The 16,792-nt window shown below is 38.1% G+C and overlaps 2 protein-coding genes across 2 annotated transcripts in view; one reads left to right on the plus strand and one right to left on the minus strand.

Moving 5' to 3' along the window:
- Positions 1–16,792, minus strand: part of CRBN (cereblon) — a 422,075-nt gene that overhangs the window by 365,788 nt on the left and 39,495 nt on the right. The window lies entirely within an intron of this gene.
- On the plus strand, positions 7,037–8,067 carry LOC119527056 (small integral membrane protein 20-like). Its single transcript, XM_037826691.1, has 2 exons — positions 7,037–7,079; positions 7,838–8,067. The coding sequence occupies exons 1-2, from the start codon at positions 7,037–7,039 to the stop codon at positions 8,065–8,067; spliced, it is 273 nt and encodes a 90-aa protein (XP_037682619.1).

Genomic DNA, 16,792 nt, shown 5'->3' on the forward strand with positions numbered 1-16,792 from the left:
TCCACAGCCTCACCAACTGATTGTGTTAAACTTCTAGACTGTGTCAGTCTGATAGGTGAAACATCCTAAATGTAGCTTAATTATTTCTCTTATGAGTCAAATTGATATCTTTTTATTTCAGAAACAATTGCTCTTTCTTTTCTGTGATCCGTCTCTTTTTCTCACTTTTTTATTAGGTAGTTGGACTTATTCTTATCAATATCTAGGAGCTCTTTATACATGAGGAAGACGCAAAGGTGTAAACTAAGGTGCAAGAAAGCAGAGATTTTTGTCAGTTTTACTGTCTGTCCTTAGACAAGCATTTGGCAAATATGAACTAGCCCTTATCTACAAATGAACTGTGAAATTTTTCCTATTTAATCATTTGTATTTTGATTTTATTTATGGTGATTTTTGCTATGCAGTAATCTTTTTAAATTTATGCAGTCAAGTTCATAAATCATCTCTTATAGTTTCTAGATTTTGCGAGATAATTAGTAAGACATTCTCTATTCCAAGATTGTGATGTAGTTCTTCCACTTTTTTTTTTTATTAAATTCAGTTTTATTGAAATACATTCACACACCATACAATCATCCATGATATACAATCCACTGTCCACAGTTGATAACATAGTTATGCGTTCATCACCACAATCTATCTCTGAACATTTTCCTTACATCAGAAAGAACCAGAACAAACTTTGGGAGTTAAAAGCTGACAACACAGGCGACCAGGAGATAGAAAGAGGGCAGAGATCAGCCATTCGCTGCTGAAGGACTACAGAATGTTTAGGATTGATTGCATAGATCCAGAAATAGATAGCATAATACTGGGTGATGGTAGCACAGTATTGTAAGTACACTGAACAAAGATGTCTGTGAGTAAAGCTGAAAGAGGTGGGATAGGAGAATGTATGACACCAGAGGTAAAGACAGATGATAAAGACTGGGACTGTATAACGTGGCAAAAACTGGAGTGGCCAATGACTGTTACTAAATATACAAATATAAAAATGTTTTTGCATGTGGGAAAGCAAATGAATGTCAACCATGTAGAAATTTGAAAAAGGGATGGTATTCAGGAAAAAACATAATCAAAGCAAACTGGAGTCTATGGTCAACAGTAACATTGTAATATACCTCCATTAAACGTAACAAAGGCAATACGCCAATGCTAAATGTATATGAGAGGGGGATATAGGGGAGGAATATGGGATTCTTCCACACTTTCTTGCAATAATTTTATGATTTTTTTCACTTTAAATTTTTTATGCATTTGGAATTTTTCTTGGCATTTGCTATAAGAGATAGATGCAACATTTTTTTCCCCAAAAGACTCTCTAGTTGTACCAGTTGTATTGAATAGTCCATCTCTCCAATTTGTATCTTCCATTCCCATATAAAATGCCTCCTTTGTTAAAAGGTAAAGTTTCTTATGTTTTGGGATCCATTTTTGGATATTATTTTCTATTCCTTTAGGTACCTGTGCACCAGTACCACACTTTATTTTTAAATAATTTATTGAGGTCAAACGTAACATGAAATTAACCATTTGAAAATGAACATTCGGTGGCATATAGTACATCCACCATTTTATGTAACCACCACCTCTATCTAGTCCCAAAATATTTCCATCATTCCAAAGTAAAGCCTTGTACCCATTAAGTAGTTTCTCACACTACCCCTCCCCCTAACCCCTGGCAACCACCAATCTATGCACAGTCTATGGATTTATCTGTTCTAGATATTTCATATACAGGCATACCTTGGAGATATTGCAGGCTTAGTTCTAGACCACCATAATAAAGCAAGTCACCTGGATTTTCTGGTTTCCCAGTGCATATAAAAGTTATCTTGACACTATACAGTAGTCTATAAAGTGTTCAGTAGCATATCTAAAAAGCCAATGTATGTACCTTAAAGTGTGACACAGAGACATAAAGTGAACGCATGCTGCTGGGAAAAATGGCATTACAAGACCTGCTCAATGCAGGGTTGCCACAAACCTTCAATTTGTAAAACAAACAAACAAACAAGCAAAAAAACAAGCAGGATCTGTGAAGTGCAATAAAGCAAAGCCCAATAAAACGAGGTATGCCTATAAATGGAATCATACAACCTGTGACTCTGTGTCTGGCTTATTTTACTTAGCATAATGTGTTGGAGGTTTAACCACATTGTAGCATGTATAGCTTTTTATGGCTGAATAATACTCTTTTTTATGCATATTTCCAAATTTGCTTATCCATTCATCCTTTGATGGACATTTGGGCTGTTTCCACTTTTTGGCTATTGTGAATAATGCTGCTATTAACATGTGTGTACATGTGCTTATTTAAGTACTATTTTCAATTCTTACAGGTATATACATATACCTATGAGTGGAATCATGGGGTCATAAAATAATTCTGTTTAACTGTTTGAGAAACTGCCAAATTGTTTTCCACAGATGCTCAACCAATATACATTCCAACAATATATAAGGATTACAATTTCTCCAAATCCTTGCTAAAAGATGCTATTTTCTATTTTATTATTATTATTATTATTATTGCCATCATAATCGGTACAAAGTGGCACCTCACTGTAGTTTTGATTTGCATTTCCCTTGTAACTAATGAGGCTGAACATCTTTTCAGGTGCTTGCTGGCCATTTGTATACCTTCTTTGGAGAAATGTCTACTCAAATCCTTTATTCATTTATTAATTGGGTTGTCCTTTTATTGAGGAGCTCTTTATATAGCCTGGATATTAGACCCCTATCAGGTATGTGATTTGCAAATATTTTCTCCTATTCAGTGGGTTGTCTTTTGACTCTCTTGATAGTGTCCTTTGAGGGTTAAAAGTTTTAATTTTGATAAAATTCACTTTATTCATTTTTTTCTGTGTTGCTCATGCTTTTGGTGTCATAACTATGAATCCATTGCCAAATCCAAGGTCATGAAAATTTACCCTAAATTCTCTTCTAAGAGCTTTATGGTTTTAGCTCTTAAATTTAAGTCTTTGATCCATTTTGAGTTAAAATTTGATATGGTATGATGTAGGTGTCCAACTTCATTCTTTTGCATGTGAATACCCAGTTTTCCCAGCACCACTGTTTGAAGAGACTATTCTTTCCCCATTGAAAAGACTTGGCACCCTTGTCAAAAATCAATTAACTGTAAATGTGAAGGTTTATTTCTTGACTCTCAATTCTATCCTTATGTCAGTACTACATTGTTTTGATTACTGTAGCTTTGTAGTAAGTTTTGAAATAGAAAGTATGAGTCCTCCAACTTGGTTCTTCTCTTTCAAGATTGTTTTGGCTATTTGGAGCCCCCTTGCAATTGTATATGAATTGAGGAAAGGCTTTTCCATTTCTGAAAAAAAATGCCTTTGGAATTGTGACAGGGATTGCACTGAATTTGTAGCTCACTGCAGATTGTATTGACAACTTAATAACATTAAGTCTTCTAATCCATGAATACAATGTCATTCCATTTTAGGTCTTCTTTAATTTCTTTCAGCAATATTTTGCAATTTTCAGGATATAAATCTTTAATCTCCTAGATTAAACTGTTTCCTAGATATTTTATTTTTTGTGTGGATTACACTGTTTTAATACTGAGACTTTATTTTAATATCCAGTATTTCCAATCTTCCCTCTCTAGTCTTCAGTCTCAGAGTTTCTTGTATATTCTAGTTTATTTTTATTTCCTTGAAAATAATTTTTTGGTTCTAAGCATCTTTGTTATTATTAAACAGAAATGCCAAAATAGTAAGATCTTTACAGTTCTACAAAAATTTAACTAAGAGCCCTTTACTGAAATGTCCTAACATCTGATTTATATTTTAAAAGTAAACACAAATGAATTTACTTTGCCTCTTCTAAAATATTAATCCATGCTTTATTCTTGATAGCTTCTTTGTGACACTATCTCCCACTTTTAACTCTATTTGCCAGTGTCTAATCTGCTGTTAAACATATCCTTTCAATTCTTATTTTTAGTTATTGTGCTTTTAAGTTCTAGAATTTCTAGGTAGATTGCTTTCAAATCTGCAATATCACTTTTTATGATCACTGCCATAGTTTCCCTAGGTTCCTTGCAGAATTTGTTTTCTTTAGCACAGTAATCATATTTGTTTTACAATCTTTGTCTAGAAACTCTAAAACCTGGCATATCTGTAGGTCTGCTTGTTCACATTTCTTTGACTCCCGGAGTACCTGGTTTTCTTTCATTATATATGTTGTTTTTGAAAAGTTATTTGTAGAAATAATTTGAAGTCTGTGGACAATGTTATTACTGTTTCCCAGTGTTTGGGTACTCCCAGGGACTGGTAACTGTGAGAAAGGATTCTGCTTCTGCCCCACGAGCATGTGAATTGGCAATGTGACTTACTCTGGCCAATGAAATGTGAATAAATGTAACATATGCCACTTCTAAGCATGGTGGCATCATCTCTCTCTGTCTTTTGTCATGAAAGGGGTATATTCCACATGAGAATGGAACCCTGAGGGTTACAGTTTGTCACATGAGTGAGAAATAAACTTTTGTCTTTCTAACACACTGAAACTTTGGGGTTGCCTGCTATATACAAACCTATCTATAAATGACTGATACAAGGTCTATACTCATAAAAGACTCATATTTGCTTCTGTCAGATGCCGAGGGGCACTAGTGATCTAGAGTAATTCAATCCAAATTCAGTTCTTGAGATTTCTTGGGCCACTTTCTAAATTCATCTTCATGTTAATTATGGTTTTCATTTTTCTTTCTACATCTTTCCTGAATTCTTCCAGCTCACATTTTATCTTTTATTTTCTTAGCATCTCCTGTTTTCTCATTCTTTTCTGAGTTCCTGTATTTTTACTTTGCTCTTCATTCAAAGCAGTGATCGTCTCAGATTTTTTCCTTCGTTAATGGCAAAACATTGGATCCAAATGTACAACTGTTTTAGGATACCATCTCCTGGCTAGTTATCGTCATCTAATAAATTGTTTCTTTTTCCACATTTTTTCCTCAAGTAGCTTTGCATCTAGGTTATACCAGTTCCCTTTTAAGGACTTTCCTGGCCTATATGTTCCTTTAGCAAGTGTATTTCTGCTGCCATTTTTCTGAAATTTGCTCCGTTGTCTCATTTCACTCTTCTCGGGTCATCTTTATTGCATTTTTTCCCTGTGTGGCTTCTGTTAGATTTCTGCTTTCTCCTCCTTGAATCTTTTATTTCTTGTTGTATCCCAGGGATTTAGATTTGTGACTTCAGAGTAAGCTCGTCACCTAGAGAAAGCAAACTTTTGTGCCTGTTCTATTTGGCTTTTCATTCTCCACACCCTACCCCCCTTTCCCAATGCAGCTTATGTTGCATGTCACCTCCGTGGCTTCTGTGTCTTAGTCACTTTTGACTCAGCATATTATATCTGTCACCTACTTTCAAGGAAAAAGGAGTTATCAGGATTTTCCCTATTTGTCATTTTCCTTTGGTATGATATTGAAAAGGAAAAGAAGGAAATTGCTGTCTTGTGCCACCATGCTCATACTGGAACTAAATCCTGTATAAAATATAGGCATTGCTGGAGAAAAGTTACGCAACCAAACTATTTGTCTTCAGTGGACATTGAACACTGCCCAGTATTTATTTTTTTTCTAGTAAGAAGGCTGTCCTGCTACCCACAACTGACACATCCTTTCCTAATTCTCCACAAATAACAATAATAGCTAAAATTTCTATATGCCAGGCACTATTCTAAGTGCTTCACAAGCATTACCTCACTTCATCTTCACAGGGTGAAGTAGGCCCCAGAGAAGCAGTGGAGCAGAAGGTCAAGAGGATGTGCTCTAAAGCTAGATGGTCTGGTTCAAATCCCACCTGTACCACCTACTTTAACTTTCTGTTCCTGTTTTTGCAGCTATAAATTAAAGATGCTAATAAAACCTCTTCCAGGGTTGTAAGGAACATATGAAAGAATAGAGTAGTATGTGGAACGTAGCAGGAGATGAGATAATATTTAACAGAATACTACCCAGACTAAGCACTCACTAAGTGTCTGTTGTTGTTACCCCAACTTTACAAATGAGAAAGGAAAGGTTAAATAACCTACCCAGGAAATGAAGTAATGTAAATGATAACTTAACAAGTGATGAAGGCTGGATTCAGTCAAGCCAATCCTTCTCCAACCTCTCTGCTCTTACATGCAGTACTGTGCTCTCTCCACTGTGATTGCCTATGTGTGCAATCTACATGTCTATATCTATGTATAGATGTGCAGATACGTATAGATAAATATATTCACATATACACATATACATCTAGCTCTCTACTTAATCTCCATAAACCCACAAATAAGTTCTTATTATTATCCTTATGTTATGGATGAAGAAACTGAGTCACATAAAGGTAAATATTTTAACCCCGCCTCCCGCATGACCTCTCTAAGATTTTGTCTCACACTTCATAGAGACAATGAAAGCTACCAGACAGGATTCCGTCCATCTCCTACCACATGTTCTACCCACACCTCTCCACCCCCTTCTCTTCCTTTCCTGCCTTTGCCATAAGGGGAACATCCTGATCCATTTCATTGGGATTGTGTTTCAAGAGTTACCCTTGTCTCCACTTCAGCATCATAAATAATCACAGAAACAAATGAATAATAAATTAATGTAAGTGCCATAAAAATAAAAGGGGCCATGTAAGAGAGAATAGGGAGAGGAGGGTCCTAATTGAGTCTGGGATACAAGGGTGGACCTCCCTGAGAAAACAATGTTTAAATGAGACAACATGAATGAGAAGGAATTGGCCAGGAACGGAGTGAGAGGAAGACTTCCAGGCTGAAGGGTGTACCCATACAAAGGGAACATCAGGGAATCTAAGGAAGGGGAAAGGGGCTGGCTATAATGGCCAGAATTCTCCAAAAAGTTGGGTGACTAAATTAAATTAGAGGGGAAGACAAAGAGCAGACAGTCCAGAGCATCCTATAACATGGTTAAGAGGATCTATTGTATCCCACCTACAGTGGAATGGTATGAGCCAGTTTACATGGAAACAGCTAATTGTAATCAAGTGGCAAATGCATCATGCAGGCATTTGAGCTAAGTGTTGTGAGAACACAGTGGAAAGGTGAGTGGAGTCTGGAATGTGCCGCCAGGAATGTTTCCTCAGAAAAGGTTCTTGACTTGACAAATGAAGGATCACTCACCACTTCTCAACTATGACTAGCACTTAACTACATTTTGTGCCTTTTCACGGCAATTAGGCTCTATTAACTTATTGTGTAAATTCATATTAAACAAGCTTCCTTAGGCTTTAAATTTGGATTTTTATTTTGCCCATATGCTTAAAAAAAGAATGATTCAACAGCAACAATAATATGAAAGTCCTATCACAAACAGAATCTGGGGTGTCAAATAAACAATAAACAAAATTTAAATCAAACTGGGCTTAGAGCCCAGCAAACAGCCACATTAAAACAAACAAGTGAACTTGAGGGAAAATACATACACACACACACACACACACACACACACACACACACACAAATGGACAAAAAAGAGGTGATGAAACAACAGAGACAGAGTCAGGGTCTGGGAGGCAATAATCCAGGATCTGCACCCAGAGATCCAGTCCTGGCTCTGCCACTACTTGTTACCTTGAGCACTTTGCTGAACTGCCCCAGGCTCCGTCTCTTCCACTGGGGACCAAACAGGGGGGCCCGAGGATTTCAGAAAGACCACCGGGCTCTGACCTTCAAGGTGACTCTGAGTCAATGTCAGCTGAAACAGGAAGGCCCCTGCTTACGACGGCCTTCTACTTTGTCCATGGTAACTGACGCAGCAATTTGGAACAAGGAAAAGGGAGCTGAGATCCCGAGAGTGCAGGTCAGGGCAGCCCCTCACCCGGCGCCATATCCCACAACCTGTGCACCGCACTCATCTTCAGTGGCTTTGTCTCCCTCATTTGCGATGCCTTCTACCCTATCTACTTCCATCCCCTCATGCGGCTGAAGGAGTACCGGAAGGAACAAACCATAAATCGAGCTGGTACTGTTCAAGCAGATGGGCAGTCACCAGGGTTAAAAGTGTGGTCTGATCCATTTGACAAGAAATAAGAAGGCCGTCACCAGCTCTGACTCTGAAAGTAGATTTCTTCACGCTTTTGATTCTGCAGCAAGTATAAATCAACTCCCTGTGGAACGATGGCTGGAAGAGAAAGCTCCGTAATGCCATAAATAAGAGTACTTGTGATGGAAGATTGTGAACAAGGATTACTATTCCCCTTATTTCCTTTCTTTAGTGTCAAAAGGACCCTAGAACAAATCACACCATTAGGAGGGTTTCATCATTCTGGTTGACTTTTAAAAATGAAGTTACCTCACTCATGAGTTTGGAAAAATCTACTTATTCTTCATTCTTTACCACATACCCAAACAAGCTGTGATATGAAGATAAGCAACTAGTGGACTTGTAAAAGTCAAAGTCTATTTTGCCATCTTCCAAATAAAAGATTTCCGTGAGAAACCACCATGCTAAGCTGCCTCATAGGGCTCTTTGAAAATATTAAAGTTGAGAAAACTCTTTGAGGACGGGGTACTTTGTGCTCTTTAAGAATAAACAGTTCAGCTTGACCAGATTGCTCTGTGCTGGAAAATAAATAAATATGAAACCAGTCAAACGAAATTGATTCTCATGCATAGTAGAAAGCCATGCTGAATTAATAAAGTGAAAATCTATTAAAATGATTTACTTTTACTTTAAAGGGCGGGGGGGGGGTTGAGTGTGTGTTCTCATTTGCTTCTAGGCCAAGGCTTCCAGGCTCCTTTCTGCTGTCCCTCACCCGGCCTCGCGCGGGTCAGAACTTAGGTTCTGACAAGGTCCTCTCCAGCGAGAGGAGTCAGGGTAGATTAAAATGTCAGCACCTTTTGCCTAATGCAAGCTCTTCATCCACTCCTGTTAGTCAGAAAGGTAAGCCAACTGGTGTAGGGGTCATCTCTCAGGTAGACTTTCTTTCCTACCTGCCAATTTAACACGAAGCCTTGGAGAAAAACGTACTTTCTTTTTTTGACTGTCTCTCTCTGATTATATTCCCTTGAGTCCTAACTGGACTGTCTCCCTGGCCTCCTCTCCAGGGTAGTGCTAAGATCTGACCCTAGGCTTTAGGGGGCAGGACTGTGACAGAGACCAAAGCCCCCCTTGTCTGTTTGGTCTGAAGCTGTTGGACCCTAACCAGCTCCTAACCAGCTGCTAAAACCCTGCACTGGTTTGGGGCTTAAACTCTAACTGATCACAAATCTACATTTTCGCTAGTTGGAGACTCTTTAGTGTCTTTCTCTCTTTGAGGAACCTTGGTGAAGAGCAGTGATTGGCAGTCGATAGGACGTGGGCATTCCTACATTCTCTGGCTGACAATCTGATCAAACCCCTTTCTTTGGACTGTACATTTGGCATCATTGGCAAGATCAAAACCAATAAATGCAACATTTGTAATAATCTTTTCCCCTTGGAAATCAACCTTTTCTTGTTCCTCAAGTTCCTACAAATAACCGATACATTAAAGTAAATACCTAAGTCAGTTAAACAGTTAGAAATAAAAAGTGGAACAAGCAGAAAAAAAAAGAGAAAGATCCAAATATATTCAACTTCCAATTGTCTTTATGGTAATTGTGGTTTTCAGCCCAGGGAAGACACATAGAAGTCAATGTGTCACCGTGGACACCGGTGCGCACTTGTGACGTGGCACAACCTTCCCTCAGCAGAGGTCCTGGAAGAGCATGGCTGAGAAGGGGGGCCCGCTGAGAAATCCCAGGGACCCTACGCCAAAAATCTTGGGAGGTTTGACTATTAAAGCTGCCCTGCCTCCCTAACTACCCAGACATGTGCCCCACACTCAGGGTGGACACCACCAACAACACACCCAAACTTAGTGCACCAATTGAACCCCAGAAAAATCACATCCCCACACACCACAAAGACAAAGTTGGGGAGAACTGACTTGAGGGGAATAGGTGACTCACGGACACCATCTGCTGATTAGTTAGAGAAAGTGTATATCACCAAGCTGTAGATCTGACAAACTAGAGATCGGTATTCTTTATATACTGAAAGAACCCTATAAGTAAAGCAAATGCCAAGAGGCCAAAAACAAAAGAAAATCTTAAAGCATATGATAAAACCAGACGATATGGAGAACCCAAACCCAAAAACCCAAATCAAAAGATCAGAAGAGACACAGTACTTGGCACAATTAATCAAAGAACTATAGACAAACAACCAGAGCACAGCACAGTATATAAAGGACATAAAGAAGACCCTATAAGACCAAAAAGAACAAATTGCAAGGGTAAATTAAAAAAAAACAGAAGATCTTATGGAAATAAAAGAAACTGTTGGCCAAATTAAAAAGACTCTGGATACTCATAATACAAGACTAGAAGAAGCTGAACAAAGACTCAGTGTCCTTGAGGGCCACAGAACAGAAAATGAAAGAACAAAAGAAAGAATGGAGAAAAAAATTGAAAAAATTAAAATGGATCTCAGGGATACGACAGATAAAATAAAATGTCCAAACTTAAGACTCATTGGTGTCCCAGATGGGGAAGAGAAGGGTAAAGGTCTAGAAAGAGTATTCAAAGAAATTGTTGGGGAAAACTTCCCAAACCTTCCACACAATATAAATACACAGAGCATAAATGCCCAGCGAACTCCAAATAGAATAAATCCAAATAAACCCGCTCCAAGACATATTCTGATAGACTCAAATACTGAAGAGAAGGAGCAAGTTCTGAAAGCAGCAAGAGAAATGCAATTCACCACATACAAAGGAAACAACATAAGACTAAGTAGTGACTACTCAGCAGCCACCATGGAGGTGGATAAGGCAGTGGCATGACATATTTAAAATTCTGAGAGAGAAAAATTTCCAACCAAGAATACTTTATCCAGCAAAACTCTCCTTCAAATTTGAGGGAGAGCTTAAATTCTTCACAGACAAACAAATGCTGAGAGCTTTTGCTAATAAAAGACCTGCCCTACTTCAGATACTAAAGGGAGCCCTACCAACAGAGAAACAAAGAAAGGAGAGAGAGACATAGAGAAATTAAACACATATATATATAGAACATTACATCCAAAATCACCAGGACACACATTCTTCTCTAGTGATCACGGATCTTTCTCCAGAATAGATCATAGGCTGAGACATAAAACAAGCCTCAATAAATTAAAAAAAAAATGGATTTATTCAAAGCACATTCCCTGACCACAATGGAATATAAATAGAAGTCAATAACCATCAGAGACTTAGAAAATTCACAAACAACTGGAGGGTAAAAATGAGAGGGAGATGAAAACATTCCCAGATAATCAAAAGCTGAGGGACTTCATCACCAGTAGATCAGTCCTATGAGAAAGGCTAAAGGGAACTGAGTGGGCTGAAAGGAAGGGACACTAAACAATTGACTGAAACCACATGAAGAAATAAAGATTTCCAGTAAAGATCACATGGTAAATATAAATACCAATATTACTGTATTTTTGATATGTAACTGCACTATTTATTTCCTACAGGATCTAAAATATATAAACTGTAATGACAAATCAGTGGTTTTGGACTCAATGTAAAATATGTAATTTTTGACAAGCACTACATAAAGGTGGGGGAATGGAGGAGCATAGGAACATGGTTTATGTGTCCTATTGAACTTAAGTTAGTATCAAAGAAAAAGAAGACTGTTATGGATTTAAGAAGTTAAATTTAAGCCCCACGGTAAACACAAAGAAAGTATCAGAGAATATGACCACAGTGATGAAAAGTAGAGTATGGGTTATGAGAAGTGGGGGAAGGGGGAATGGGGAGTTAAGAAATGAGTGTAGGGTTTCTGTTTGGGGTGAAGGGAAATTTCTAGTAATGGATGGTGGGAAGGTGATAGCATTGCAACATTCTAAATGTGATTAATCCCACTAATGGAATGCTAGGGAGGGGGTGGAATGGGAAAATTTAGGCTGTATATATGTTTCCACAATTGAAAAAAAAAAAGAGAGAGAGAGAGAGAAAAAGACAATCTAAATAGATAATGACAATTAAATGCCAAGATGATCCTGGATGGGATCTGAGGATGGAGGAGAGGAGGCTCAAAGGGACACAGTTGGGACATAAGAAAAAAAAAAGGAAATACAGAATATAAGCTTTGTATCAATGTTGAATTTCTTGAACTTCTTAGCTGCGCTTAATGGGATTGCATAAAAGAATGTTCTTGTTCATGGTAACTGTATATGTGAATTTATTGTTTGTTCAAGGATGTGTGCAGCTTGCCCTCTTATGTTCAGAAGACAGAGCAATAGATGATGGATGATAGATAGGGAGGGAGGGAAAGAAAGAAATGGTGGTGTGACAAGATGTTAAAGTTGGTGGATTGGGGTATTGGGGGAGGGGGTCAAGGTATGCTGGAGTTCTATGTATGGATTTTGTATTGTTTCTGCAACTGTTCCTGTAAGTTTGAATTTATTTCAAAATAAAATTTAAAAAAAGAAAAAACCACAATGGAGACATACATCAGCATATTTGAAGAGGCAGAAGAAAGGATTCATGAATTAGAGGACAAGACCTCTGATATCCTACACACAATACGACAGGGAAAAAAATGGAAAAGTATGAGTGGCATCTCAGGGAACTGAATGGAAACATGAAGCATATGAATATACATGCCTTGGGTGTCCCAGAAGGAGAAGAAAAGGGAAAGGGGACAGAAACAATAACAGAGAAAATAATCACTGAAAATTTTGCATCTCTTATGACAGACATAAAATTATAGATCCAAGAAATAGTGTACCCCAAACAGAATAGCTCCAAATAGACTTACTCCAAGACACTTAATGATCAGATTTTCAAATGTCAAAGACAAAGAGAATTCTGAAAGCAGCAAGAGAAACATAATCCATCACTTATAAGGGAAGCTTGATAAGACTATGTGTGGATTTCTAACTAGAAACCATGGAGGTGAGATGGCGATAGTATGATATATTTAAGATAATGAAAGAGAAAAACTGCCAACAAAGAATTCTATATCCAGCAAAACTGTCCTTCAAAAATGAGGAAGAGTTTAAAATATTTCCAGACAAACAGGCACTAAGAGAGTTTGTGAACAATATATCTGCTCTGCAAAAACTACTAAAGGGACCATTGCAGGCAGATAGGAAAAGACAGGAGAGAAAGCTTTGGAAGGCTAGGGGCATATATGACACCAGAAGGAAAGATAGAAAATAAAGACTGGGGCTGTATAACTTAGTGAAACCTAGAGTGGTCAATGATGGTAATTAAATATACTAATATAAGAATGTTTTTCCATGAGGGAGAACAAATAAATGTCAGCATTGCAAGGTGTTGAAAATTGAACAGTATAAAGGAAAAATACAATCAATGCAAACTAGAGTCTATGGTTAACAGAAATATTGTAATATGCTTATATTAATTGTAATAAAGACAATATACCAAAGCGAAATGTCTATAAGAGGGGAATATAAGTGAGTGGTATGCGATTCTTGGTGGTATTATTGTTGTATGACCTTTTCATTTTATTTTACTTTTTTCTTTATTCTTCATTTTTTCTCCTCTTCCTCTTTCTTTGCAGTAGAAATGGAAATCTCCTCATATAGATTGTGGTGGTAAATGCATAACTATGTGATTATACTGGGAATTATTGACTATTTATTTAGGATGGATTGTATGGTATGTAATAAAACTGTTTAAAAAATAGACTATTGAGTGGTTGGCAAGAAGGAATGAAGTTGTGAGGCATGCAATTAGGTGAATGGACCTTGAGGACTGTATGTTCAGTGAAATAAGCCAGAGACAAAAAGTCAAACATTATAATGCCTCACTAATATGGACTAACAATGATATGCAAACTCTGAGAATTCAATCTGGGAGCATGTGTTATCAGGCAAAGGCTTATTGTAAAAGTTCCTAGATTGTGAGCTCATATAGCAGTCACATCTATTCATGAATTGTAATGATTGTTTCCAAATTTGGAGATGCTGAGCTGTTTGTGTGTGACCTGGTTGGTCCCTGGAGCTTCAGGTGTCTGTCTGGCACATAGGACTCAGAGCCAGAGTTCATCAGCTGTGAGTGCTGGCATTGCCCCATGCAGCAACTGTTAAAGAGTCTGTAAAGGAGACCAGACTTTGAATGGAGATATGAACAAAATAGACTTGGTTGAGACTGAGGTAGATCAGACTAAAGGGTAGAAGATGATATTGACCGTGTTTTAGAACTTTGGCTTCTGTGGGAGACCAAAGGAAGAGATGTCTATTTGCCGCAAAATCTAGGTTTTCTGTAGCATGTTAAATAATTTAACTTGTATGGTTTATTTACTCAAATACCATAATTATATGGAACACTTAATAGGGAATGAGATTGGGTTGGTTTATATAGGTTAGTGTGAAGCCCTGATACATGCCAGAGTAATTTGGGCAGAGAATAAAAAGTATTTGCAAAGCCCCCTTGAGGGACTGGGGGGAAATGTTGAAATATTAAACTTCCCCACCTGGGGAATTCCTGATATTCTCACAAGCATTGGGGACTACCAGTTTAGTAGGCTGAGCCCTTGATCTTGGGGTTTAGCATTAATAAGCCTGTAACTGCAAAGGAGAGGTTAAGCCTACTTATAATTGTGCCTGAGACTCACCCCCAGAGAACCTCTTTTGTTGCTCAGATGTGGCCTCTCTCTCTAAGCCCACTCAGTAGGTAAACTCACTGCCCTCCACCCTACCTGGGACATGACTCCCAGGGGTATAGTTCTCCCTGGCAACATGGGACATGTTCTAGTTTGCTAATGCTGATGGAATGGAAAACACCAGAGTTGGATTGGCTTTTATAAAAGGGGGTTCATTTGGTTACACAGTTACAGTCTGAAGGCCATAAAATGTCCAAGATAACACATCAGCAATCGGGTACCTTCACTGGAGGATGGCCAATGGTGTCCGGAAAACCTCTGTTAGCTGGGAAGGCATGTGGCTGGCGTCTGCTCCAAAGTTCTGGTTTCAAAATGGTTTTCTCCCAGGACGTTCCTCCCTAGGCTGCAGTTCTTCAAAAATGTCACTCTTAGTTGCACTTGGGATATTTGTTCTCTCTCAGCTTCTCCGGAGCAAGAGTCTGCTTTCAACGGCTGTCTTCAAACTCTCTCTCTTCTGCAGCTCCCATGCTTTCTTCAAAGTGTCCCTCTTGGCTGTAGCTCCTCTTCAAAATGTCATTCACAGCTGCCCTGAGTTCCCTCTGCCTGTCAGCTCATTTATATGGCTCCACAGATCAAGGCCCACCCTCAGTGGGTGGGGCCACGCCTCTATGGAAGTATCTCATCAGAGTTATCACCTACAGTTGGGTGGGGTGTATTTTCATGCAAATCTAATCAGCACCAAAACGTCTGCCCCACAAGACTGCATCAAAGAATATGGCTTTTTCTGGGGGACATAATACATTCAAACCGGCACAGGACATGACTCCTGGGGATGAGCCTGGACCTGGCATCACAGGACTGAGAAAGCCTTCTGGACCAAAAGGTGGAAGAGAAAAGAAACAAAATAAAGTTTCAGTGGCTGACAGATCTCAAATGGATTTAAGAGGTCATTCTGGAGGTTATTCTTATGCATTATATAGATACCCCTTTTTAGTTTTTACTGTATTAGAATAGCTAGAAGGAAATATCTGAAAGTGTTGAACTGCAATCCAGTATCCCTGATTGTTGAAGACCTTTATCCAGTGTATCGACAGATAAGTAGAAAAATGGGGGGAAAAAAGTAAATAATAGTGGGGGAGGAGGGGTATAAGACGTTTTGGGTATTCTTTTTTACTTTCATTTTTATTCTTACTTTTACTTTTATTTTTTGGAGTAATGAAATGTTCAAAATTGATTGTGGTGTTGAATGTGGTGTTGAATACACAACTATATGATGATACTGTGAACAACTGTTGTACACTTTGGATGATTGTATGGTATGTGAATACATTTCAATAAAACTGCATTAAAAAGAAACTATCCACAGGTTATGGATTTTCTAAAAATAAAACTTCAGTGACCTTCCTTGTAGCCTATACAATAGTTGCCTCCTTGAGCTGCCACCTAATCTTGTGTTCCCTTATCTTTCAGATAACCACGTTCTACTGCCTTTCTGGACCTCCTCTACCATCTGCTAGATTGCTGATGTGTTACCTTCGACATTTTATGGCCTTCAGACTGTAACTGTGTAACCAAATAAACCCCCTTTTATAAAAGCCAATCCATCTCTGGTGTTTTGCATTCCGGCAAAACACCATCTGCTATTGGTGTGAAGCTAGAGAGAGCAACATATATGGAAATGGGAGATGCCAAAGGGAGCATCTCATTATAGTAAAAATTTTACAGAAGACACATAAAATTCATCTTAATCCTAGCAAGGAGATTTATTTACAAGCCCCAGGCCTTTAGCACCTGCATTATTGTTGTCATATTGAACAGTAACAGAATCTACTAGTACTACTATAGTGAATACTAATTTCATACGTAGCATTCACTATCATGTATCTTTTCACTTATTTTTCATGGCAATCTTGAGATATGTACCATTATTATCTCCATTTTTATAGATGAGGCAGTGAGCTTTGAAAGGGAGTTTGACTTGCCCAACTCATAAGTGGGGGACCCAGATTCAAACTCAATGCCCACCTCTCTAGTTTAATGACTTTGTAAATTTCTAAGCCAGTGCTAGACATATGTGGACCATTATCATTATTATTGAAAGGCTATCCATAAAGCAATGTATTTCCTTCCGAACTTCTATTACTCATTCGAAAATAACAACAGCAGT

This window comes from Choloepus didactylus, chromosome 1 (genome assembly GCF_015220235.1).
Source record: "Choloepus didactylus isolate mChoDid1 chromosome 1, mChoDid1.pri, whole genome shotgun sequence".
Taxonomy (NCBI): Eukaryota; Metazoa; Chordata; class Mammalia; order Pilosa; family Megalonychidae; genus Choloepus; species Choloepus didactylus.

What these genes read in the sequence shown, in the direction of transcription:
- LOC119527056 (XM_037826691.1), top strand. Translation starts at nt 7,037, where the DNA reads ATGCAGGCATTTGAGCTAAGTGTTGTGAGAACACAGTGGAAAG. An exon ending in TGTGAGAACACAGTGGAAAG is followed by an intron (nt 7,080 to 7,837) that starts GTGAGTGGAGTC and finishes CCGAGAGTGCAG; the next exon opens with GTCAGGGCAGCCCCTCACCC.